The 25180-nt window shown below is 38.4% G+C and overlaps 2 protein-coding genes and 1 non-coding gene across 9 annotated transcripts in view; 2 read left to right on the top strand and 1 right to left on the bottom strand.

The window, feature by feature from the left end:
• The first annotated feature begins 1 nt into the window (after position 1).
• On the top strand, positions 2 to 2744 carry LOC113504526 (transmembrane emp24 domain-containing protein 5). Its single transcript, XM_026886871.1, has 4 exons — positions 2 to 214; positions 361 to 624; positions 884 to 1002; positions 1743 to 2744. The coding sequence occupies exons 1-4, from the start codon at positions 2 to 4 to the stop codon at positions 1849 to 1851; spliced, it is 705 nt and encodes a 234-aa protein (XP_026742672.1). The 3' UTR covers positions 1852 to 2744.
• An 822-nt stretch (positions 2745 to 3566) lies between these two features.
• Positions 3567 to 25180, bottom strand: part of LOC113504519 (rho guanine nucleotide exchange factor 5) — a 122155-nt gene continuing 100541 nt past the window's right edge. For 6 of the 7 annotated variants that reach the window (XM_026886854.1, XM_026886853.1, XM_026886855.1 and 3 more), the window contains 15 exons: positions 22393 to 22538; positions 21664 to 21811; positions 20674 to 21163; positions 20255 to 20322; positions 16315 to 16435; positions 11850 to 11994; positions 9378 to 9561; positions 8784 to 8966; positions 8132 to 8336; positions 7633 to 7801; positions 7058 to 7197; positions 6651 to 6800; positions 6142 to 6280; positions 5517 to 5721; positions 3567 to 5197 (listed from right to left, as the gene is read on the bottom strand). In XM_026886854.1, coding sequence (XP_026742655.1) covers positions 5031 to 5197; positions 5517 to 5721; positions 6142 to 6280; positions 6651 to 6800; positions 7058 to 7197; positions 7633 to 7801; positions 8132 to 8336; positions 8784 to 8966; positions 9378 to 9561; positions 11850 to 11994; positions 16315 to 16435; positions 20255 to 20322; positions 20674 to 21163; positions 21664 to 21811; positions 22393 to 22538 — 2660 coding nt within the window. In that variant the 3' untranslated portion in view covers positions 3567 to 5030. The remainder of the gene's footprint in view (positions 5198 to 5516; positions 5722 to 6141; positions 6281 to 6650; positions 6801 to 7057; positions 7198 to 7632; positions 7802 to 8131; positions 8337 to 8783; positions 8967 to 9377; positions 9562 to 11849; positions 11995 to 16314; positions 16436 to 20254; positions 20323 to 20673; positions 21164 to 21663; positions 21812 to 22392; positions 22539 to 25180) is intronic. The other variant, XM_026886856.1, reaches the window with a different exon arrangement.
• Trnae-cuc lies at positions 21567 to 21638 on the top strand. Its single transcript has one exon. It is a non-coding gene; the product is annotated as a tRNA-Glu (tRNA).

The following is a 25180-nucleotide window of genomic DNA, read 5'->3' as shown; positions in this document are numbered from 1 at the left end:
AATGGCACAACGGACGTGGCATATGTTTACGGTGATAACATTAATATTTACAATTTTATCACTCGTTGGAGATGTTTTCTCATCATCTGCGGCACCATGGTATGAGAATATGCCTGCTGTGACTATGGACTACAAAGTTCACGTCGATGCGGGTAAAGAAGACTGTTACTATCAATATGTTCCTCAAGGCGCAACATTTTACGCCAGTTATCAGGTAATTACCTTAAATTTTCTGTGTCGGAACATAAGTCACTACTGTATATAAGATTAGCCATTAGTTAAGGGTTTTATATTTACTGATATTGCTGGATTTTCTTTAGAATTTCTGTCACAAAAAGTTGTGCAAACTTTTCTCAACAGGTGTTGAAAGGAGGTGATGGTATGTGCGGGTTCGCTGTGCGGCACCCTAATGGTCAGATAGTACATCCTTACGAGTGGCGGCAAAGCGCAGAGTACGCGGACCAGACCTCGAGCGGAGGATACTATGCTGTGTGCATCGACAACCAGTTCTCAAGATTTGCTGGGAAACTAGTCAATTTATATCTCTCAGTGATCAGATACGACATGTGGGAGAAATATGCCAAGGAAGTAGAAGAATTGGATATGAACATAAAGAATTTCACTGTAAGTATATTTTTGTTATTATTAATTAATTACACTTTATTATTATATTTAAATATTAAAAAGAAATGCAAGCTTCAAATAATTTTACTTTAAACGAAATTCCTTCTGCATTTAAAAGAACATGTCTGACAATCAAATTCATCTTTATTATCAGGCAAGGAGTCCTAATTTAGTCAATTGGTTTGATCTATTTTGAACCACTTGGTGATATTTTGTCAATCAACAGTTGCTGTTGTGGTAATACCAGTGAATGTTTCAGACATCCATCCAGTTTGTGGAGCGGAACATTAATGACATCCTGCAGTACCAGTACCACTCGCGGGCGAGAGAATCCCGGGACTACAACCTGCTGCAGGACAACAATGTTTATGTCCTCAGGTAATTCATAAAGGCTCTATTTCAAATCAAGACCAAAATCAAAATCCATTTATTCAAAATAGGCTACAAAGTAGCACTTATTGCATGTCCAAGTTACACAGACAGCTCCCCGTATCGCCGACCCTTCATTTTAATACACATGTTGGATTTAACATAACTGGAATCTGTGTAAATAGTTTTTTTGTTGTTTCAAAATTGAATTGAGAAGTGAGTGGAACTAATATAATTTGAGTTGTATTACAACAGGTTACAAACCATAGTTAATTTACAGTTTGAAATAAAAAGTAAAGTCTACTGTGACATGTTTAATGTCTTTTTAGCAAGAATTCATTTGAAAAACAAGTTTTCATTGATGCTGTTAATTTACTGCTAAATCACATTGTTGAATAAATATTTATAGGTACTTGGTATATTATTTCTAATGCCAAATACAGCATGTAAATGTTGCAATTAAAAACTTCATTTTTATTTAATTTTCTTTTGTCCAATCCCTACTAATATTATAAATGCGAAAGTAACTCTGTCTGTCTGTCTGTCTGTTACGCTTTCACCTCTAAACCAGTGAACTGATTTTAATGAAATTTGGTACAGACATAGAGTTGACCTTGAGAAAGAACAGAACTTTTATCCTGGACTTTTGAAGAGTTCTCTTGGAAACGCGATATAACCGACCTCGACGCGGGCGAAGCCGCGGGCGAAAAGCTAGTCTTCAATATATTTAAAGTCTTATTTTTTTTCAGATGGTCACTGGTGCAAATCGTGGCCATAGCAGCGACAGCTACATTACAAGTTTACTTTGTGAGAAAACTGTTTGAAGTCAAAGACAATTCATCTAAGACAAGAATATGATTGTGTCACTAACAAAGAGGTTTACTTATTGTTACTGTTCAGAAATGATCTTCCATTCCATTCTAAATAATATTGATCTCTTTCATCACTGTTATATGCTTGTTAACTGTTTTATTGGTGCATATAAGAGGCAATTTTAACGCCCCAGTTAATCCTAATACTTAATCATCGTTCCGGTTTACAAATATTAAATGTTTACACTTTATGGGTTATCAATATTATACTGATATAGATAGAAATGATTGATTGTTAAATATTTATAATGAAATCAAGACTTATCTGTTTCGATTTGTTTTTATCATTGGTAGTAAGATATGAAATAGATAACTCATGTTGCGTACTTTCGTTTTCACTGTTGATTGTATTGAGATTTTAATGATATACATAATATTAAAGAATATTAGAAAGTACACGTCATTAAATACAAATTTCCCCCTTTCAAATGTCACAATTGTTCTGAGATTAATATTATGGGATTCTTTTGTAACATTCTCATTTTGCTTTACTCCTTCGTTATTAGTTCTTTTTAGTCATCAAGTAACAACATGTAGTATAAGGCGCACAATTATTTTATTTCTTTAGTTAAGTACAATCGCTTTTGCATTTTTATATAAAACATGAATTGTTTCTCAATAACAAATATGTATTGTGTTCAAACTTTCAGAGTTTATTTAAAGAAAAACAAATATAAGATCTGAATTCTATAAAAAGACGTTTTATAAATATTTTTGATAAGATTTGTATTTTTAAATAATTTATTTGCTATATCAACTGACAATTTACATTATTTTTATTTTTTATATTTTACGTGTAAGCCAGGGGATAATCAGCGCAGCGTGTTTGAATTGTTTTTTGACCAACATGTAATAAACTGAATTATGAAGTACTTAAAACGACTTTTATTTAAATCTATTCTAAACTTATGCAATTAAAACAAATCCTTTGCTGCGTCCGCCTTTCGGAAAGAGGGAAACTCAAAGACTACCAGACCGGCCACCACATTAATATAACTTTTAAGACATGGTGGTAGGCTCTAGTTGTTGCACCAGAGTAACATGGTACCAACATCATTTGATGATTTCCAGGGACAATGACGTTGACCGGTGCGTTTGGTGCTATTTCGGTGGCATTTGGTAACTTGGGGCAGATTTTGGGGAAGGTTACTACTTACTTATTGCAACGAAATAAACATTCGTAGCATTTGGGACGTGACATTCAAAGTAGTAGGGACTATTAAACTTCGACGTTTGAGGAATTTTGTAACTCATAGCAATTAGGATATATGTAGCACATTAGACTTTCGTAGCAACTGGGATATTTATAGGAAGTCAAACATTAGCAAGCCATTGGGCATTTGTTTCATTTGTTTAAATTGGGTATTCGCAGCCAGTGGGACATATTTTGTAGCTATTGATTCATATATATACCTAGTAGGAAATTTGTAGCGAATACTGAGTCCGTAGCAAGTGAACCATTCGTTCAATTTTAAACTTGGTGTCAAAATTGATTTGATATTGTTCGCGAAATAAATCAGACTTGTTTTATGCAAATAAAAATATTATTCACCAAAAAGTTGTAATTTACAATTTCAGACGAAATTCTGTTATACGTTTATAACTGGTTGTTTATTAAGTACAAAGTTTAGAGAACTGGCACGGAACGAGGCTGACATCCTGGATGTGTAACATAAGGAACTTTAAAAAAATACAACAATCTAATATTATAATTAAATTTTATTATCGTACCATAAATATATAACATCCATGATTTGTTACATTTGTTTCCTAAAACTATATACACAATAATTTACTTAAGTACATACAATCGTAACTTTATTAAATGGTTAATGAAAAGGTGCAAAAATAAAGCTGCGGTTACACTGGTCTTTTGCGGTCTTATGCTGTGGCGGCAGGAACAAACTCAAATCGCAAGAAACCTTTAGTACCTAACCTAAAAGTTTTGAAGAGTACTCAAACCAGTCACAATCACAGACCACATGTCTGTGTAACCGCGGCTCGTGCAAAGGAATGTTGACTAAAATACTTGATAATTTCATGATCAACTCATCCGCTCATTATGACTAGGCAATTTTCGAATACAGCGGGCAAGTGAAGCGTGACGTGAAAAATACAATAGCTTAACCTAATCAGTAAATGTCTTACAATGGTACTGTACAACAAACAGCGCGAATCTCATACGTAACTGTACACTCCACGGTATATAACTAGCCTAATGTAAAGGCGCGCACACACATCGCTATGTGATGACGTCAGTTGACGATGTCTGTCCCCGCCTTAGCAAAACCACTCGTCTATCAAGTGTTATCAACTATTCAATAAATGTGTTACACTTTGCAATTAAAACGCAACGGACTATGTCCAAATAATCGATGAAATTAAAAATAATATAAAGTAGATACACAATTGTAGATTTATTATACAATTCATTTATACAATTCGTATTTTTAAATACATAAGATCGCCATTTCATTTATTTTACATAAAATAGTTTATTTATCTCATAATTGATTTTGTTCAACGTTTCAGTGGAACTATCACAAGTAAGCACCTCCTGTGTGGGTCGCTGCGACCCGCATACACTAACAACAGACAACAAACCGTTCGCGACACTCCTCACTACAACATACAACTGTTTGGACGGACATCTAATTCCAAATGATTCAAGTATCATAGAAGCACAATAAGTTTAAGATCGTGATACTCAATATCATAAATCATCGCGACATTTTTACAGAAAAAATGTTTGGAAGAGAGACAATCTGTTAATATTATTGTGAGATTCGTATGTGATGATTTTCTTTACCGATTCTAATCAATTTTCTATCAACACACAGTTTTAAGACTTCACCAAGGCTGCCCAGTAAATGCAAAAGAAAGTTGCCGTACAGCAACTGAGCACCGGTATTGTGACGAAGGATCCTAAAGAACAACTTTCACGCCAAAAAATACAGCGTGCTTTAAAACGCAGGCGTGCTATAAATGTTAGCGCTAATCCAGATTCAGTCCTTGAATTTATCACGAAGTTTTTGAACGACAATAGCTCGTAAAGAGGGATAGAACTATACAGATATATAGCGCCATCTCTCTCCTAAGCTATGATGGTGTTAAGCTTCATGATCTGTTCTGTGGTGACGGGATGTATCCCGGGTGTCGGGCGTGTCACGCGTTCCGTTTCTTCTGCCCCAGGTAGGTCCCGGAGAGCGCGAGCAGGCGGTACCGCTGGCGCAGGTTGCGCGCGCGCACGTGCGGGGAGGCGATCTCCGCGGTGTAGGCGCCCGGGAACCAGCCCGCCTCGCCGTCGCGGGTGCGCTCGCCGTAGTACCAACCTGATGCACAACATTAGCGTTAAACCTTAGTCTATATCGAGGAGATGAAAAATCACTAGCCAAAAGATTAGCTTAGAAAGATTTTGGAAATTTGCTTTTATAAGTATATACCCAGTTTAGATCTTAGGTGTAGTTTTACTTGTTTAATCAACTGCGAGTCGTAGGGAATAAACCCACCAACAAACGTTCGTCTTTCATAATATGATACTGTTGTCTGGTTTTGTAAACTTTCAAAGAAGACAAAAACGCCAAGTTTTCGAGCCTCTAAGCCTACTTGACATCACCTATCAAATCGTTTTTAAAGATGGCTATGTGTTACCTTCGCTGGTCTTCCTGGTGACGTTGACGACGTCCCCCTCTGCGAGCGGCAGCTCGTCGGGCTGCGCGGGCAGGTAGGCGTAGAGCGCGGCCACCTGCGGGCAGTCCCAGCCCGCGTACACGGCCTCGCCCTCCGCGCCCGCCGCCGGCGGGACCAGCGCCTCCGACCAGCGGGACCACTCCGTCTCGCTGGGACACGACATCAGCTGCGGACATAATAACGTTAGCTTTCATATTGCAGCTACATTATTTGACATAATGTAAAGTTCTTGATGATGGATAACATTAAGCGATCTCGACCTGTTCAGCAATCGTAAAGTATGCATTAAACAAAGTAAATGAAAAATTAGTAACAAGTTTGGACCACGTACTGACGAAAGACTCAAACTAAAAAACATAAAAATAAAACACTGGTACTTAGCTGAATCCGGTTAGACTGGAAGCCGACCCTAACATAGTTGGGAAAAGGCTGGGATTGCTTAATATATATTATGCTTTGCAAAAAAGGGCCTACACGGTAGATGGTAAAAAAAAGTAGTCCAGCTGGTGGAATCAGATACCATACGTGAATTAAAGAAGTATGTTGTATCACGAGTTGTATGACTCTATAACGTCTGTCCTCGTACCATCTCGAGCGTGCGTCCCTCGTGGTTGTCGAGCAGCGTGACGAGCAGCGCGTGCTTGGCGCTGGCGGCGCCCGCCTCGCTGGCGCACACCTCCAGCAGCGAGCGCGCGCAGTGGTCCACGCACACGAACTGGTCCTCGCTGGGGGGCAGACGGAAGATCTCACAGTACTTGTTATGCTACAAATATAGGTACCGGCACGGATCTTGAGCGCGCGGCGGAAGCGTGGGAACCGCTTTGCGCATCATACACTCATGACCGAATAAAACGCCAATCTTGAGCCGTCTTGAGGTAGGTACATGCAACCGCATCAAAGAACGAATGCACTGCAGTCCGCCCCGCACCTCACTTCATACCGTAAAAGGGACACAAAAAAAATTCCTTTGTACGCGACGCTTTTGTCTTCAATGACTTATGAGAAGAGTCTTCAATGACTTATGAGTATGAGATTAAAGATGATAAAATTTTGTAAAAAGTAAAGCTCATCTGTAAGCAGTAGAGACAGGCATACCTCTTCTTTTTGGTGATGACGAGCAGGTCATTGAAGAGGAAGAGGTGCAGCGGCACCTTGTGGAACTTCTTCCCGAAGGTCAGCTTCAGCTCGTCCGTCTTCCAGATCAGCTGCGTCATCTCGCCGGAGCGGACCAGCCAGCGGACAGGCCTGATATAATACAAGTACTTGGTAATTTCTGAACGTCCTCCGTAGTTTAAGTTAAAGAGGACAAAAATGTTGTAGGTTTCTAATTGATATTTAGCTCAGGTTGTGACAATCGTTATAGAAGAACTCCTACTGCGTAAAGGTTCGTTCAAATGTTTCCGTCTAGAACCAGCGCGTCATTATAAAAAACTTAGTTTAATATTTTTTTCCTAGACAAGGCTTCAGAAGTGGGATATAAAGTATAGGAAGTATAAAAGTACCTGCGATCCCTCCTCGAGATGGCGGGCCCCAGCGAGGGCGGGTCGCGGATGTTGGGCGGGAACTCGATGATCTTGCTGAGACGGAACATCTCTTCAATACGCTCCGTGTTGCGCGCGCCCTCGTTGCATTGAGACACGTACTGTAACAACAACGTGTTATGATGTGAAGCAGAAATTATTTTCGATTACAAGAAAATGGTCAATGAAGTAGCCGGGATGTAAAACAAATATTCAAGGAATTCTCAGTGTCTAACGAATTTGTATCGAAGGTAAGACAGAAATTGGTAAACTGATTAAAAAATATAGGTATGAACACTCCACAAACGCAGTAGCATGCTTACGTGTTTAGAGCTTAGATAGCTATATGGAACCTTGTGCGGGCACGACCACGCGAAGTATAAATGGATTTCTAGGTGTCAAAACACTTTCCGCCGCTACCAGCTCATCCTGAATAAACCTTTAAATCAGTCCGTATTCACGGAAAATAGCCAACTATAAACGTAGAGAAAATTCCTTTTTCTTGGTAGCATGCATGCAGCATATGACAAATGTATTATATTAAGTTAGTGGCTCACGTTGTTAAGCGTGACGAGTGCCCTGGCGCAAGCGTGGTACTCCAGGTCCTCGCTGTTGAGGTTCTTGAGCACGGCGTCCATGAGCAGCGGCAGGCGCGTCACGCGCTGCATCGGCAGCATCAGGAACGAGTGCAGCGACAGCGACTGGCAGGAGGGGTGGTTCTCTAGTCTGAGTGGAAACACAATTATTTTTTTACTGGAATTGGCAGGATTTTGTTTTAGAACTGCATGGGCGAGGGGTGAAGTTGTCCTCCTTACAGGGGTTTTTTTTTCTTTATAGGTTGCTTATAGGTCTGGAACTGACCAATCACAAAAACTTCATTGCTAAATTGATGTTCTGTGAGAAAATATGGGTGTTTCATTCAGAATCTTTGGTTTTGTGTGAAAGCCCCCGCAACACAAGGAATAACGTCTCTACTGTGGGAGTCGTTAAAAAAATCTGAAACAAGAAAGTGCAAGTTATGTCTCAAAAATTTAGGGTAGACAGTAGCATACTAACTTCCTAAGCGCATTAACGAAGGCGGTCTTGCCCTGTAGCCGCTGCAGCGCCTTCACCATGAGCGCCTGGTTCTCGCAGTACTTGACGTAGACGCCGAAGTGCTGCTCGGCGTGTTGCCGCACGATGTCGCAGATGCCCTGCAGCAGGATGTTGTCCTGCCAGCACTTCTCCAGCTCGTTCATCAGCAGTTGCGAGCATTTGCGTACTGTTGGAAAAAATTAGGCTGATGTTGAAGTATAAAAAGTGTTTATAGACTGAAATCCTATACGGTACAAAAATATTGATCTACTATGATCTAAATGGCTAATTGGAAAAGAGGTGTTTATTTAGTGTCATTTATTTTTCATTTTTCATTTGAGTTTCAGTGCTGCCATCTACGTCATTATTTTACCAAATATGTGTGCATGTTAGCAATAAATAGAGGATAAATTGAGATGCACGGACCAGCAATAGTTCGACCAGGATTACAACTGTCAGTCTGTCTGTTTTCAGGTAAGAAATGCGTTAATATATCTTAAACCACAATTTAGAATATTAGCAACAACTGCCGCATCAGCTCATAATTTTTGCCTAGGGCTATTAGGCGGTACAATTCTGCTACTCTAAAAACCCAAGTATAAAACTTGTCACAGCTTGTTGCGTGTGTTGTTACCTGGCAGTATGGTAGCGAACAGCGTGTCCCACTCGTGTCGCGGCATGACGTGCGGGTCGCGGAAGGCGGGGTGCGCGATGAAGTTCGCTTCGAGCACGTTCAGAGAGTTCAGGTACGACGCCTCGGACGTCAGCAGCTCGAACTTCGCCTCCTGGAGACGCTTCTGGGCGGGCGCGAGGGAACCTGCACGGGAATAATGATAAATACATGTTATTGGTTGGTTATGTTAAGAGGCAATGCATTCTGCAATATGAGGAAGTGGAGGTTGCTTTTGATGAGATAATGGCAATCATCGATATCCAGGAACGTATACATTTTAATACACATTGTAATAGTTAAGTGACTTTTTTTTAATAAAAGCTTCTCCCAGATTAAGGAATTTAAACCTTTTGTCGCGGGGGTTACACAAATATTCAAGTCACTTTTCTACGAATGATTGTGCTACGCGGGGATCGAACCCGTGACACGTCGCGATCAGTGTATTTGACGTTGGATTGGCCGATTGAGTAGTATTGGAATTTCATGATGACATTACATAAATACAGTGCAATTTAAGTCATAGGTCAGTGTTAATGTTGCTAGATGAGTACTTACTGAGCACAGTAGAGTTGAGTACTTCAGGCACCTCGCACCAGAGCGTGCGCGAGGGCCCGCGCGGCGCCACCAGCGCCATGGCGGAGGGCCGCGCCGGCGCCGCCTCGTGAGCGGCCGGGCTGCTGCGCTGCGAGCCCGCCTCGTAAGCGTCAGAGTCCGAGTCGCCGGTCTCGCGACACACCGACTGTAACACAACAACAAATCAATAACGAAACATGTTAAATTTAATCTGGGCATGCATAATTTGACTACTTACGAAGAATAAAACAAATCTCTGATCAAAAATTGGCCGTTGTTAACTATAATTATATCCTAACGTTAGACCAATAGATACTTATGATACGGACGAATAAAAGAACGTCGACGAATGAGAGAATCAAAATTACTCATTGAATAAAATATTAGTGGTTTCTTAGGTTTACGCGAATGTTAGACATTGAAATGAAACGACTTTTACGGATTTTATCGCGGTTTAATTTTTGGTTTTAGTTCCCGACGTTTCGACACCTTTGCAGGTATCATGGTCACGGGCAGACTGAGATGGTGTTCGTCTTGACAGAAGATGTTGCTCGTTCTACCTTCATATTTTTAATTAATTATTTATGGTCCGACCTACGCAGTATGAGCTCACTGTGTCGTGATGTCTTGCAGCGCTGCTCTTGGGTTTAGCCTTGAGTTTTTGTATTATTGGGTCCCAAGTAGGTGATATCTTCCAGCCATCTTCTCTATTGAAATTAGGGTGTTTTTTAATCTCAATAGCCTCGCGAAACATCCTTGGTAGGAATTTGGATTCTTTAGCGAGGATCTGTGGTTGATCAAATCTAATATAATGGCTGGAGCCTTCAGCATGTTCGGCGAAGTCTGCAGTCGCCGAACATGCTGAAGGCTACTACCCGAAGCCTACTTGGGACCCAATAATACAAAAACTCAAGGCTAAACCCAAGAGCAGCGCTGCAAGACATCACGACACAGTGAGCTCATACTGCGTAGGTCGGACCATAAATAATTAATTAAAAATATGAAGGTAGAACGAGCAACATCTTCTGTCAAGACGAACACCATCTCAGTCTGCCCGTGACCATGATACCTGCAAAGGTGTCGAAACGTCGGGAACTAAAACCAAAAATTAAACCGCGATAAAATCCGTAAAAGTCGTTTCATTTCAATGAATAAAATATTGTTTAAAGTAACGCAGAAATATATTACCCAAACGCAATATAACCATATCTTCAAGCACATATTTCCTCAATTTTTCAAAGTCCATATTTACAAAACAACTCCAACTTCATAGATTGTTTACAAAACAAAAGTTTAATTATTAAATAACCGAATCGCAACAAGTCAAATGTGTAACTAATTGAATAAGGAAATGTCGGGCATTAAGGATCAATGATCGACAGGAATTTGTACCGGTGTTCGGTCATAGGAGTCAAGAGTAACCAGTGTTGCTAAGGTCACCACAATTACATCCAATTAGAAGCCCCAATTAACGCCAAAACGTTTACTCGCCCGTTCTAAAATTGGACGGACGGCGGATTAGCATAATTAAATTGTTTACTTCCTTAAATACACCTCATTGGGATGTTTTTGTACAAGTTTATTTAGTCACTTCTGGGGAAACTTTATACTTTTATTGGAACTACGGCAAATCCTGATGACCGACAATCCTGACAGAGACTTAGCAATCTGAGCATATTGAAGAAAGGAAATTGTTATAAATTCCTGAGATCTGCAAATCTTACTTGTAGAAACTTTCTTTTTTATATGCTTTTTAACTTTAATCTTTGAACCTTAGCAATTGCGCTGGCAAAAAGAGGTCAATTGGTTTCTCACTCACTGCCATCATTGGTAGCTTGGATCAGACAATGATAAAACCTCTTTGCAACATTTTAAGGGAGACCTGTTTGGCGCCATTGTAATGACTTAACCACTATTCTAGAGTAGTAACAGGTGTAATAATAGTATTGCGTAGTGACAGCTTATCGTCGCCGGCCTTTAACCCATTTGTTACTTGTTTTCCGGGAGATAAGCACAGCTGTATGCAGGTATCTGCGGGACTTGATAAGGACGGACAAGGAAACAATGGACTCATTCAAGTTCGGACGCTCATGGAAGAACTATTAGAAAAAAAGGCCATAAATAAAGAGTCCCTGATAAAGACTTGTCAAAGGTCTGGCCACCTCTATTTAAAAGCACGCAGAGGAGTGCTATGTTCTCTTTGAACAAGACAAAAACCAAGTCGTCGTTCGCAGTAAATTCTATACGTCAAAATTGTTACTCGGACTTAATGGGTATGCATCAGCATTCTGAGAATTCGAATCAAGTTTTCGAAAGGCAGACTCCGCATCTACAAAATTTGTATGTCCAGCGGGTCCAAGCGCTTGCTACGAATTGTGTACCGAGGTAGTTTTTAGATTGGCAGCGTCTGTCAGCGCTTTATTAGCTGTAACTTGACATATTTGAGGTACTGACCTCAACTTTAGCCGCGTTGTAGAACTGGTAGAGCGGTTCGTGTGTGAAGAGAGAGTGGGGCAGCGGGCTGGCGGGGTGCGAGCCCGACGACGCGCCGGACGAAGACGAGATGTTGCCCGCTTGGTACAGGCCCGCTTCTGCGTACCTGGGGAGAAAAAACATAATCAGACACACATACAAAACTAGAACAGTCAAACACAAAAACAGAACACAAAAACCAGGCGTCGCTGGCCAAAATGAACCTGTTCTATATGCATTCCTGAAGATTTACAAGTTCGGTACTTTAAATAAAGTCTGCTGAAGTTATCTTTGTTCTTACAAGATTATAACGCTTTAATTTTTCGGTGATGAAACATCTCAATGATACTTAATCAGCAAAACAAACAACAAACCTAACTGTATTAAATCTTGATCTTAATGGTACTTTTTGCTCCAAACAACAAACAATTAACAAAAGAGCAAGAACTCAACAATGATGCGATTGTTTCGAGGGATGCTTGAATGGCTTATAAATTTGGATGCCAGCCATACTTTGCGTAGGATCCCTTTCCAAACATCCCTTTAAAACAGACCAACACAACAACAATGCAAAGGCAGAAGTATGAGGAGCTAGATAGCTAGATAACATAATAGAAAGATTCGTAACTATTAAAATGGAGTAATTAATATTGATAGTTTCTTCAACGTTCCGCAGAAAATCCTTAATAGACGCTAAAACGATAATATAACAGAAGTACTGTACATCGGTGCTAAGTATTGTGAGAAAATCATCGCAGCGAGGTCATTATGTAGGTAGCTACAATAGCGGCATGATGTAAACGTTAGTCATTGTGAGCTTCAACGGGAGACCGTTTAAATAAATTGCCAATTGGTACAGGAACTGCATACATTCGATCTGATTTGTTTAGGAGCTCATACTGTGCCGGCAATGTTAGAATACAATAAAACAAAACAACGTAGGTCGTTGCAAAAGGTCAGTCGAAAAGAATCGGGGATTTGAATAATATAAATCTGTTCAGTTCGTCATCGCGTCAGAAAGATTTCCAAAAAATGTTGAATCCGAATTTTTATATTATCACAAAGGCACTTAAGTATGAGTGGGGGCTAAAATAATTAAAAAGTGTACTGGTAATTGACGTCTGAGATTTTAAATCACTGCATCCTTTTAATTTTTGTATAATTGAATAAATCCGCCTGAAGGACCAAAAATATTTTTTGTCAAATACAATATGGTTGCAATTTTGGTAGAATTTTTGTTGGAACATCAGAATGTGCTAACTTTCTGGTCTAGACTCTTTTGAATTTACTCGTGTTGTATTATACGGAGAACGTCATCAAAGTAGGTATTTGTAGGCATTTACTTGTTAATCACCTATGACAAATCTGGTGACACTGTCAGTACACAATGACGGTCATGGCAAAGAGGTCTGATTTATAAGACTTTACGGACTCCCTTGTTTTCCTTTATCTGACCCTCAATACAATATTTAACATGAAAGTGTTGAAATTTTTGTAGGTACATTGTGTATTATTTAAAGATTTATAAAACATTGTAGGTAGTACCCACATTATAGTATTATTAGCATGTAGGTTGAATAAAATTGGCACGGCATATAAGCAATATAACAATGTTGACTATAAAGACACACTTAACATTTAATTTTAAAAGCGATGCGGTAAAATTACCTATGCTTATCCTTCGCTGATCCGTAGAAAATGTTGATAACAATGATAACACTTCAATCCAATGTACACAGTACACAATAAGAATTAACACTGCCCAGTCCAAACGCAAGTCCAAAACACATTTATGTAACTTTATTCACAATGTAGATGGAACACATTAGCATAGAAAAATAAATAAAATTACAAGAGTATGCTAAAAACCGCGAAGCAACGGCTTCAATTCAAATCCGACCAACGTCCTTCTGAGCATGCGCGTAATAGCAGACTTAAAGTTATCAGCTGGGCCAAGGCATATGCACGGGCGATTTAATACAGACAACAGATAAAAAAATGAAATCCTATCCATGTGTAGTCACAACTCAAAGTTAAGCATATTTTTTACCAATCATAGCCACATTTTGAGTGATTTCGTCAAATTGTTTAAAAATAACTTAACACAAACGCAAAATACAGCGTGAGAACTTCATAAAAAATAACTTGTGTTAATGCTATCACTATTAAAAGTTTTATTGAATCTTCAGGTATTAGTAAACTGTTGTTTATTATTGTTCTGCCAAGGTTACACAATTTGTCAACGGTCCGCCGTTTTCAAATCGCTAATCGCTTATGTACTGGGGCACAGGTAACGGTGGTAAGGAAAACTGGCTTGTGACTCATCGGTTTCGTGTGTAATGGCGGACGTCATATGTTCGCGCCAATACTGACTAACGGCCAGGGCGGCAAGATAAACCTTTAAAAACTAGGAACAATTTTAAGGGTAACTGTGATACCAAGTGAAAAATTGCCTCGGCTATTTTGCTCTTTGGTCATGTAAATATGAAGTAAATGTTTGATCAACACCCAAAGTAAAGGAGGGCGCATCTTGGAACGCATGCCCCATGATGTATTTCACGGCGAATTGATAACTGCGCTGCTGTAAAAAATATCGAAACTTGCTCATAATTTCAATCGACGTTGTTTCGTGGCCCTTTTATTCTGAAGTCTGGCGTTTCTCGGTAGTCAAACGATAGCACCGTACAAAGGTTCTTTTCTTTGTCTATATTCTGTTTGACTAAACAATGATAGGTACGCATGGGCACACGTGGGGGCAAGGTGTACATATACACAATGACGTACTGATAACTTCTAGTTTATCGACAATTGCTTTGTTACCTGCCATAAAATAATTTGGTAAACAGTGTAATATTCCCGTTCTCGTTAACCTATATACGCATTACTTTTTTTTAGTCAAGCACTCAAGTTGTTTTCGAAATGCTGTACAAAAACCTTGAATACAACTTGAAATTATTTTGCCCTAAAAGTTCGACTGCCACTGTTCCAATTATTAGGTCTACTTAAAGTCATTAAAAATGTTGTTTTATTTTATTTTAAAAAATCAAGTAAGATATTGCAAAATGGTATAAAAATGGAAGGTCAAGTTAAAACCTTACAACTTTAAATATTGACTGCTGAGTGCTGAGGCACGACGTGTCGCGGATTCGATCACCGCGTCGGACAATTTGTATGACCCATAAAGCTTTTTCTTAGTCTGGATGTCTTTGTGCGTGTGACCTGAATGGATGTGAAACTCCGCGCAGTAAACAGACTATACGGGAGTGATATGAAGATTCGAATGATGTTATAGCGATGCAAGCTATTTCGAAAAAACTTTTGTGTGTCTACGAAAGTACTAAAAAAATATATTCGTATTGCCTGACTTATGAATTATTTATTGAAAGGTATAATTAAGGTTTCTTTGAGTTTCTCTGTGTTACGGGACTGCGGGTAAGGCGGCGTGTCGCAGCTGACCTTTGTCGTGAACTCGAATGTTTGCCGAGCTGAATGCCAAACGGACCGCGATACTCTATCGTATATCTATCTACAAGTCAACAGCTTTTCACAATTTCTCCACAACTTTGCGAATTTCACTGGAAAATACTTCAAACACATTTACTTCCAAGTTTTCTTTAGTATTTTAAGTGACCATAAATAATTCAATTCGTTTTATTTAATGTTTTGATTTCTCTCGTATCGTGCACAATATCACATCTTTTGCTTTAAAAATATAATTAGAATTACATATAACTATCTGCTTTAAACTTGGAACAAATACTTTTTAATTTAACCTTTTGTTTATGGTTTATGAGTTACCGTCAATGCCAATTGAGTCGTTAATTTCAAAACCGTGAAGGTAACAAGTAGGTGACGGCTGTTATTTTGAAAAAGGCCTACATGAATATACATGTCAAATAGTAAAATAGCATATGTAAAGATTAAAGCAAACAACCGCGCTAAGTGTTTTAGTTTAGACCTTTTAATATAGGTTTTATTTTCTGGTAGCAATAGGAGTCGAGAAAATAGAGACTTGCATAGCTTCCTTGTAAAAAACATAATATAAAAACCTTTTATAGGTACTTACATATCTAGGCGAACCGATTTATCCGATCTACCTATATCACAGTTTATTTCCAAGCTTTCCCTTATTTATTTCATCTACTGTTAATAATCATGCTCACAAGACACCAACCTATAATTATTACAATCTGAACTTTGTAGATAAATTTTAATTGATAGCAAAGCAAATACTAAGACATAAATAGGATTAAAAATAAATATGTTAAACCTAAACCTTATTAAGTGTAGTCCTTACTGCCAAACCCTATTTCATCATTTTCAAAAACCGTATTTCACTTTGAGTACTTGTCGGGCCTACGCTACGAATTCTTACTTGATTACACAGTATAAGAAAAAGAACACAGAAATAGGTATGTTAGTATGTCTATGTTGGGCAGGTACTTACCAAGATGTGTTGGAGGTGTTGGGCGTGGTGTCAGCGCTCTGGCCGCACTCCGCGTACCACGAGGTGCGCGCGCGCGGGCTCTTGTCCTTGCGCGACAACGTCGGCAGGAGCCGCTTCAGTTCTGTATATCATAGTACAAGGTTACTGTCTGATGCACTAGGGGCATGTACTTTACAGATACTAGACTTTTGGTTTCAATTAATAATTTCTTGTTGTTGCTGGTTTATTTTAGTCAGAGCTCTTGATTTGATGATGTTTATGAGGGCAAATTTAATCCTTTTGCACTTTGAAAAGGTTCTTAGAGATTTATTAACTATCTCTCTGGACCGCAATTAAATTTTATACCCATATGTAAAAATTGTAGCTTTTGAATAATTTAATAATTTCCAAGTATTTAATAACCCGTTCCGTTTTAAGAAGGGGTTTTTTCTCTTATTCCTCGATATTTGCAACACGACACTATTGTTATAATGTTGGCGTGCATCCAGTCACGCTGTTGCAAGTCTAGTATCTGTAGAGTAATCTGCGTCACAGAGTAATTACTCGAGTGAGCAGGAGCATGCAATCATTGCGTTTCTATTGTTCCAACAGTGCTGTCAATTACAAAGATTAATGGAATCGTGAGGACAGATGATGAATTACAAAATGTTGTGCGATCGTCTGATGTCTTAGTCTACATAAGTGGGTATTTAGGTGTTATTACTTATGATTATCGTTGCTTCAGTATCTAGTAACGATAATAGCGACGGAACAGTGTAACGAGTAATAAAAGTGCTTGTGAAACATTGATAAATAGTTAAAGTATTACGTTAAGTTGGATTTTAATTAAATATAAAATTAAAACAAATAAGTAAAGTGCTGCATGCAAAAGTATTGATAAGTATAGGACGAACTCATGCCCGCTAACGAGGAGAAGAACTCACGACCCATCACACAGTGCGACACATAACACTAACGTACAACACGGCCTCAGACGGCGACACACCCGCGCGACCCGCGCTAGCGTCCGCACGCGACTAACCAGTCTAACAACAACACTATTGCAAATCCGTGCACAACGCACACTGCACAGAAAGGTGACGTAATCGCCATACAATAAAACATCTTTTTAAAATACTGCACAATGGCAATGAGGCCCACCCATACAGCCAGTGTTACTATTATTCTCTTTGTATAAAAACTCGAAGCTTGGTAAATAATTTGTTGGGAACATTACCACATAAAACTGGTAACAGCTAGTTGCTATAACATTATGTGGCTCCAGTTGAGTTTATGAGGCCACAGCCACATGGAGAACAGGTTTTAAGCATAATGTTTAATGTATGTAGAACCGTCATGTACAATAATCATACATGTGCAAATGTCCCAGATTTACAAGAATATTACATTACGCAGACTGTTACGAGTGATGTCGACTATCTTGTAAGCTGAATTGCTTTACGAGACTCTTTATGAGTTAAACAGTAGGAACCTACTTGAGATTTGAAAGTCGAGAAACTATGGGAAGTGTGTGGGCGGGGCAGCGAGCTCATTGCAGAATTATAGTGGGTTTACTGCCTAGGCGGGACCGAATAGATACTTATCTTCAGAGTATTTTTTGAGAAAATAAATAATTTCGTCGCTGGACCAAGCTGATACCCACGACCAAGTAATGTGTCAAACATATCGGCAAAAATCTAGCGTCGGAGTACAATGTCCTGTGCTTATTTTTTTCCAAGTCAATGTATCAATGAATGGGAACTTCTTTTGTTTCATAGCAAAAATAATGCCATGAACAGACATTCATAATAGTCTATGCATAAGAAAGATTGCGTGTCTATAAAGGGAACTGAATAATAACCAATCATAGGTGATTGTAAAGATACTTATTTGATATTTTTTTTAGTCCGTTGATGCCCTAACCATATTTGATATTAACGGTTTATTTAAATCAGTTATCAACTTTCTGCATTCATTGCAATAGCTTTAAGCTGTGTGCTGTACTGGGAACAAAACAACTTGGGTCAAAAATACAGAAGAGGTGGCATTATTGCTTTCTTTTTAGCAAAAATCTAGAGGAAAGAAGTTAAAACTTTGAAGGTTTAAACACTACTACTAATTATAGCAATCGAAAGGGTAGAAAATCGTTATTTTTTGTCTCTAGGTGTTACCTGTGCTCAGATACAAGATAATTGTTTAGACCACAACCAAGTGTTACTGAGAAAGTGATTTAGAAAATAAATTGCATAACATTCAGGCTTCAGTAAAAATCGCCAGAATTGATGCATCCCAAATCGTAGTGTGACTTACTCGTATGCTAGTGTCACATTAAAATCTGTACCGTAGATTAAGACTTAATAAATATATTGTAGTTTATATTTCAATCATTTGTAATAACATTAACAGAACATATTACAACAAAAATAATCGGTTCTTTTGTTTATGAGTAATATTACTACCGACGGTCGGTATTATAACTCAAAATTAATATGTCAACTCTTTATATAGATACACATATCTGACTCATAATAAATCGAATCACGCGCTCGAACGATTCTCGATTCTTGTTATCCAATCCTATATTTAATGGCATATAAATAAAATGGACATATTTCTTATTTACGAATGCATCAAATCGGCCATTTTGTACGGAGAGCATAGACAATTAAGGACAAATTAACGAAAGACAGTGCAAACACATATTATAGTGCAAGGAGTCCCGGGCGCCCCGCTCGAGAATAACTATTCAATGTATAGTTTTATACCCGACATCTGACTGACTCACATATTTAGTATACATTTGTACATATGTAGTATTGTTTTAGTATATGGCTGTGTGTTATAGTATTTCTGCACATATATTTACTAACAAGCGATGTATATTTGATTTAAGTGATATATATATTTTCTGAAATTATTGAATTACTTAACTCTTTAAAAATATTGGAGGAGAGATAATGTATAACATCTACCTATTAAAACATGTCTCATATTTCAAAGTTTTAAAAAGCACAATATAAAAACATGATTTACAATTTATTATACGATTGATTATTTAAATTTAGATCAAGTAACCACTAAGGTCATTGACTTTTGTCAGAATTTTATGAGGAAAATAATTGCACTCTATAAAGTGAAAGTCAAGTGCTAGGCTATCCTTCTATAAGTTTTTTATTTGATAATATTTGAATAGTCACATCTAAAGTATTCAGGTTTTTTCTCCTTTTTATTGGTAAAAGTCAGCCAAAATGTCAGCGTATAGAATAGTTACTCTCATTTTGTCGCAAGCACTGACCTCAGTTTAGCGCTGTCTTCGTTGCTAATGGCGACTTTAAACATTTTAATTAAACCATGTTACGCGATACGGACAGACGTCAACTGAAATATCTAGATATGTACATTGCGTTATATATTAAAATTTACTAAATATTTCCTACTTAGGATTGTAATTGAATACATTATTAAGTGATGTGAGGTGAGTAATATTTCTGCGTGTAATATTCACTTGAGGGGCACGGCAGCACACCGGCAAGTTCAATCTAATTAATCTTACCACACTGTTGTATAAACTAAATATGTTTGTTTGTAGTAAATTGTTAATTTAAAAAACCCAAATAACAAGCTTTATTCAAGAACTTATGTATACACACTATACCAGTAAAAAAATCGGTTATAATCTTAAGTAACCAAAAAAATCTTATCTCAAATTAGTAAAGCTAGCAATATTAAGTAAATAGCCAAGTTCTAGCTGTTTTATAATGCAGCTTAATCAATAGTGGCCGACAGCGAGCTCCAGTTGACGGCTGTGCGTTACCTTCGTTGACAGCGCTAAAGTCAGTGTTGGCGGGGGTCGTGACGGGGCTGTCGGGGGGCTGCGGGGGCTGCGGGGGCGGGGGCGGCGGGGGCAGCGCGGGGCGCGCGGGACACAGGCAGGGCGAGGACTCGGCCAGGCGCCGCCTACCGTCGCGCCGCCGCGCCGCGCTCGCGGGGGACAGCGTCTCCGTGCTGCCCGGCTGCCCGCTGTCGCTGCTGTACACACACGATTGCATCATACATTGCACTTAAAAAAATACATCAGTTATTGAACTTGGTAACTTGGCGGCACTCTACCATGCATCAAAATATAGGAATTAATGTTTTCGGGTCGGTGTTACCGAGTATGTATTCGTTTTTCAGACACAGAAAATTTAATTGTTTGAATTTCAGTAGTCCTGTTGGTGTTAACGTAATAGCAGAAGCTATTAAATACTCCAAATGGATACTATAAACATACGTTAATACTATATTCATTAACATTATAAATCTTAAATAGAAACTGAATGCAATTAATTTAACGTCCCAAAATTAATATTATTTAGGTATCTGGCAAATACAACTCACCAGTTACTGAACCCTGAGTCTCCATCCATAGAGTCAGTCAGATAGAAAGTAGAGTTAGTGATCTTGAGAGCGCTGGGCACGTCCGAGTTCATGTCCACAGCTAGTGACGTGGCGCGTCTGAACCGCGACTTGAAGGAGAAGTACGCCTTCCTCGACAAGGTGCCGCTGTCCTTCTTACTGGTCTCACTCGTCGGGGTCACCGGCTTCTCCGGCGGCGGCTTGTCCGGCAGCGGAGGGGGAACATCCCCGTTACTAACCCTCTTATCAGATATAACAGTCTTCAACTCTTCCTTCAATGAACCATACACCTTTGCCAAAGGAATTTCAGTCTTATTAACCACCGGACGAGAGTCGCTGAAGGTGATATTACTGTACACAGGCTCCGATTTCTCGCAGTTTGCGTAGATAGGGGACTTCTTCTTACTCGCCTCGTATATGTTGGTTGATTGGTTGTTCGCGGTCTTCGTGAATGGTTTGCCGTCCATTGCCACTGCAAATAGAAGAATGGTTAATTTTATGTCAACTTTCTTTAACGAAAAAAGTAGGTCAATTTTTATCTCAAGTACATTGGTTATCATGAAATTTATCATTATCTATCAAGTGTAATACTCATACCGCTTTCAGATCTATGAATAATCTTAATTTTGATTCATACAAACAAGATAAAATTAAATATTTATTGAAACACCCCCGACTGTAATTTTTTTTATCAAACATGTCAATCGCACATATTTCACCTTCAAACTAAATTCAGATTGTTCGATCCGTTTAGGAGCTTGAACAGACAGACACGTCAAACTAATAACGCCGATCTCTTTACGTCTGGCGTAAAATATAATACTAAATGATTAGAATTAACCTTAAGATAGGCTATTTCTGGCTATCACCTAATATCCGATATGGTCTAGTGGCTAGGATACCTGGCTCTCACCCAGGAGGCTCGGGTTCGATTCCCGGTATCGGAAGTTTCTTGTTTTGGTTTTTGCTTACCAGAATATCTTTTTGTGAGGTTTCGTTTGATTTGCCTCATTTTCCTCTGGGCTGCGCTGGCTATCTTGGTGAGGGTGTACTGTCCGCTAGAGGGTGGGTTCGGGAGCCGCGACGCCGGCAGTGTGGGCGCCGCCGGGGCGTAGGTAGACTGGAACATTTAAACAATATATTTCTCAGCAACTAAACAATAATTCACTAAACACATATTTCAATTTGGTGGCACAAGCTACAGTAAAGCTTCACATAAACTAGTGTCAGTGACACACATAATTCCTTCCTTAACGTATTTGTTATAAACATTATTACGCTCTTATTTTTCCTATATGGGTTTTCCTGTGACGTTTATTGCTCATAAGAAGTTTCAGTACAGAGGAATTCTCGTTGTAGTTGTTCACAAGCTATGCGATAGATGGCGTTGCTAGTCTCAAACAAAGCTTGGGGCGTCATTCGAACTAGCATTTAAATTTTAACTTTACAATTTTGATGGACATTATAATATAAATATATTTTTTGAGAATCTACTTTCCATACATTTATACCATTCCATAGTTTTATATCACGGTAATAATCATCTTCATCAAGAATGTAATATTTAAGTTTATGCCGAAATACACTCTTATCCTGCTGTAAAAGTAATTACTTAGTTTTATTTAAGTAAGTCGTTCATTTCTACAGAGTAGAAGTAACATCCTAACATCCTTTTTCAAATAAAATATCATAATATCTCACCTTATCATGGTCATCGTCATCGGAGTCACTGTCGAAGGAGTCGAAGTCTTCCTCGAGCGGCAGCGGCGGCTGCGCGTGCGCCAGCTGCTGCGCGGGCGCCGGCTCCAGCGACTCGTACAGGTGCCCCGAGTCGCTGCTGTCACATTCTGTCAACAATTACATTGTGTGTTTAGAGTATGTTCAGTGAAGTTTGTTCAGAGCGGTTACTGCTTGGCAAATGCAAACAAATAGCTTAATTTAATGAAAGTATGGGGTTATATGGGTAAGGTTTTTGGCTTTTGAAAGATTTCAAGAGGGTTTCGTGTACTAAGTTACGATTTAACAAAATTTTAAACATAGCGTTTAAAAAAACAATATCATTTTGTATTAGTCCATTAATTATTGAAATACCAGCCGGAAATAAGATCTGATTGAATTTTAAAACACATAAAGTTCCATTTTAGTCTAATGAGTTTATAAGTGATGCGGTTATTCTTATTCTTACGATACTCGTATGTAGTTAAATAAAAAACGAATAATATAGAACCATTAACGTTACACATTTACGCGAGGTTACTGATTTGTTTCTGAACAAAACAACATAACTTTATATTCTTCAAGCCTTAAGGCATCATAATTATATAAGCATGACATTTAATGTATCACCTTCACTCCATGCGGATATTCGCAAATTAATTACAGAAATATGTAAAACTTGTCATCAATCAATGAATGGTTGTAATTTAGTTAGAGGCGTGGAAAGTCAAGGCCCTGACATCCTTACATAAGAGGCGTCGTGTCCGGCAAGTGAGGCAACTTGCGCTTGCGCAGGTTGTGTTAAGCACTCTACAGTCATACGCGTCGATCGATTACAAATATTAAGTACAAATCGGTGACGGAATCGTGATTAAAGGAAAGGTCTGGAGAAACAATGTAAAATATATCCTAATCGTATTTGTTTTCTTGTTGATGTAATATTCGTAGTTCTAATCTGAACAAATTTGACTAATTTTGTCAGCGCAATGAATGTTTTGTTTTGTTTTACTCCCGCTGGAAGGAATTAACTCTTTGTGTTGCGGGAGGTTTTCCAAATATTGAAGTCATAATAATATGCACAAATGAGTTTATCACGTAATTGTCCTAAGCGAGGGAACGAACCTCACTGCGCGCATAGTGGACCTAAGCACTCGGTTATAGGCATTATCAAGTTTTGGGTAAGAATACAGCAAATTAAATCTTATATCCACTTTATTCACACAGGTGAAACAAGTGGAAAATACCAATATGAATTCGTGGCTGACCGCTTATCTAATAGCAGAGTCAAAGACTCTACAAAACGAATTTAGTTAACCGACCGTTGACCTATAGCGGTTATAGAGTTTTAGGTTAGTTAATGAATTAGACATACTGGACTTGTGATGCAACAAATAAAAGATACTCGAACATATACGCTAGGAAAAAATTTCAATTCTATACAGCAGTTGTCAAATCCGGCGACCAAATGTCAACAGACCTGTCCATATTGAGTGTATCCACCCCCTACTTGTAGGTCTGTCGTCACGCGCAGGTTATTTAGCAACAGTTTCACAAATACCAGTTGTATGTAGAGGCAGTTACGTACTTAGTAAGTACTGCTTACTCCATGTTTGAGTGATCGAGCCAACGATATGCATCACATTCTATCTCCACAGACTGAATAACAAACGACTAGTTTCGCTAGACAACTTCACGAGTAGGTCAATGCACTGGAATGAATTTAAACCAACTGTTACGTAATTATAATTAACTGTAACAATCTTTGTAATGAGTTCTTCCGTTTTATTATTAAAGAGTTGACTTACACTCACGCTATTTCAATCAAAGGTATTATTTAAGTTATGCATGAGTATAAATTGAGAACTTTCAACTTCTAACATGCAATTTATAACCATTAAACTGAATGCGGAAGATTTGTTATTAATTTAAACTTGTTTAATGCATGAGACCGTCAAAAATTTACGTAAAATTTTAATATTTGCGAAGAGTCACGAATATCTAACGCATGGTCTTAACACGGAATAATTTAAAACGAAAGAAAAATACATTGAAATAATGAGCTTTTTTGGTAGTACTGCGTATTATTAAATTATCATTATAACAAGCTGGTTATAATACAATGACATCAGTAGCGTATAATGATGCAGATTTGGGGACTGAGAGCACAGCTCAGTGTGATCACAATGCCATAATTAAACCTATTTGGTTATCGTATGACTGGCCGAAACTCGCCAAAGATACGATCGATGTAATGAAGCAATACAATGCCATAAACTGTGTGACACTTGCTCACGTTGAGTCATAAAAGAATTTGTACTCAATGATCGTATAAATATGTATATATTTTTTCAAGCAGATGTGAGGACACTTCACAATCCCTTGATAGTATCAACGAGAACAATCGATTTTTTTTTGTAAATAAAAAGTTATCTTAATATTTAGCTAAATAATCTAAGTAAATGTAATATACCTAAGAGGAAACTTTGATCCTTGCAATCAAATCTGCAGAAATGCTTTTACGTGAATATCGCTCTATCCTGATCAATGACTGGGGCTGGTGTTGTAGTATATAATGCAATATATACAAAGGAATATGGAATTACATTACAGTATCTACAACATAATCGTATGACGTCATACCCACACGGAAAATGGCCGCCTTAAAAATGTTGTCATACATATTACGAGCTACACTTATTACTTCTGCCCTTGTGTCTACAAATACAGTGAAGTCGAATTATTTGATTAGTAGATAATGATCCGTGCCTTTGAC

Source organism: Trichoplusia ni, chromosome 22 (assembly GCF_003590095.1).
Source record: "Trichoplusia ni isolate ovarian cell line Hi5 chromosome 22, tn1, whole genome shotgun sequence".
Lineage (NCBI taxonomy): Eukaryota > Metazoa > Arthropoda > Insecta > Lepidoptera > Noctuidae > Trichoplusia > Trichoplusia ni.
The sequence above is the reverse complement of the archived record's forward strand: the minus strand, read 5'-3'. Positions and strand labels throughout refer to the sequence as shown.

Coding starts and splice junctions, on each gene's coding strand:
- LOC113504526 (XM_026886871.1), top strand. CDS start 2: ATGGCACAACGGACGTGGCATATGTTTACGGTGATAACATTAATATTT. Junction 215..360: donor CATTTTACGCCAGTTATCAG/GTAATTACCTTA, acceptor TTTTCTCAACAG/GTGTTGAAAGGAGGTGATGG. Junction 1,003..1,742: donor AACAATGTTTATGTCCTCAG/GTAATTCATAAA, acceptor ATTTTTTTTCAG/ATGGTCACTGGTGCAAATCG.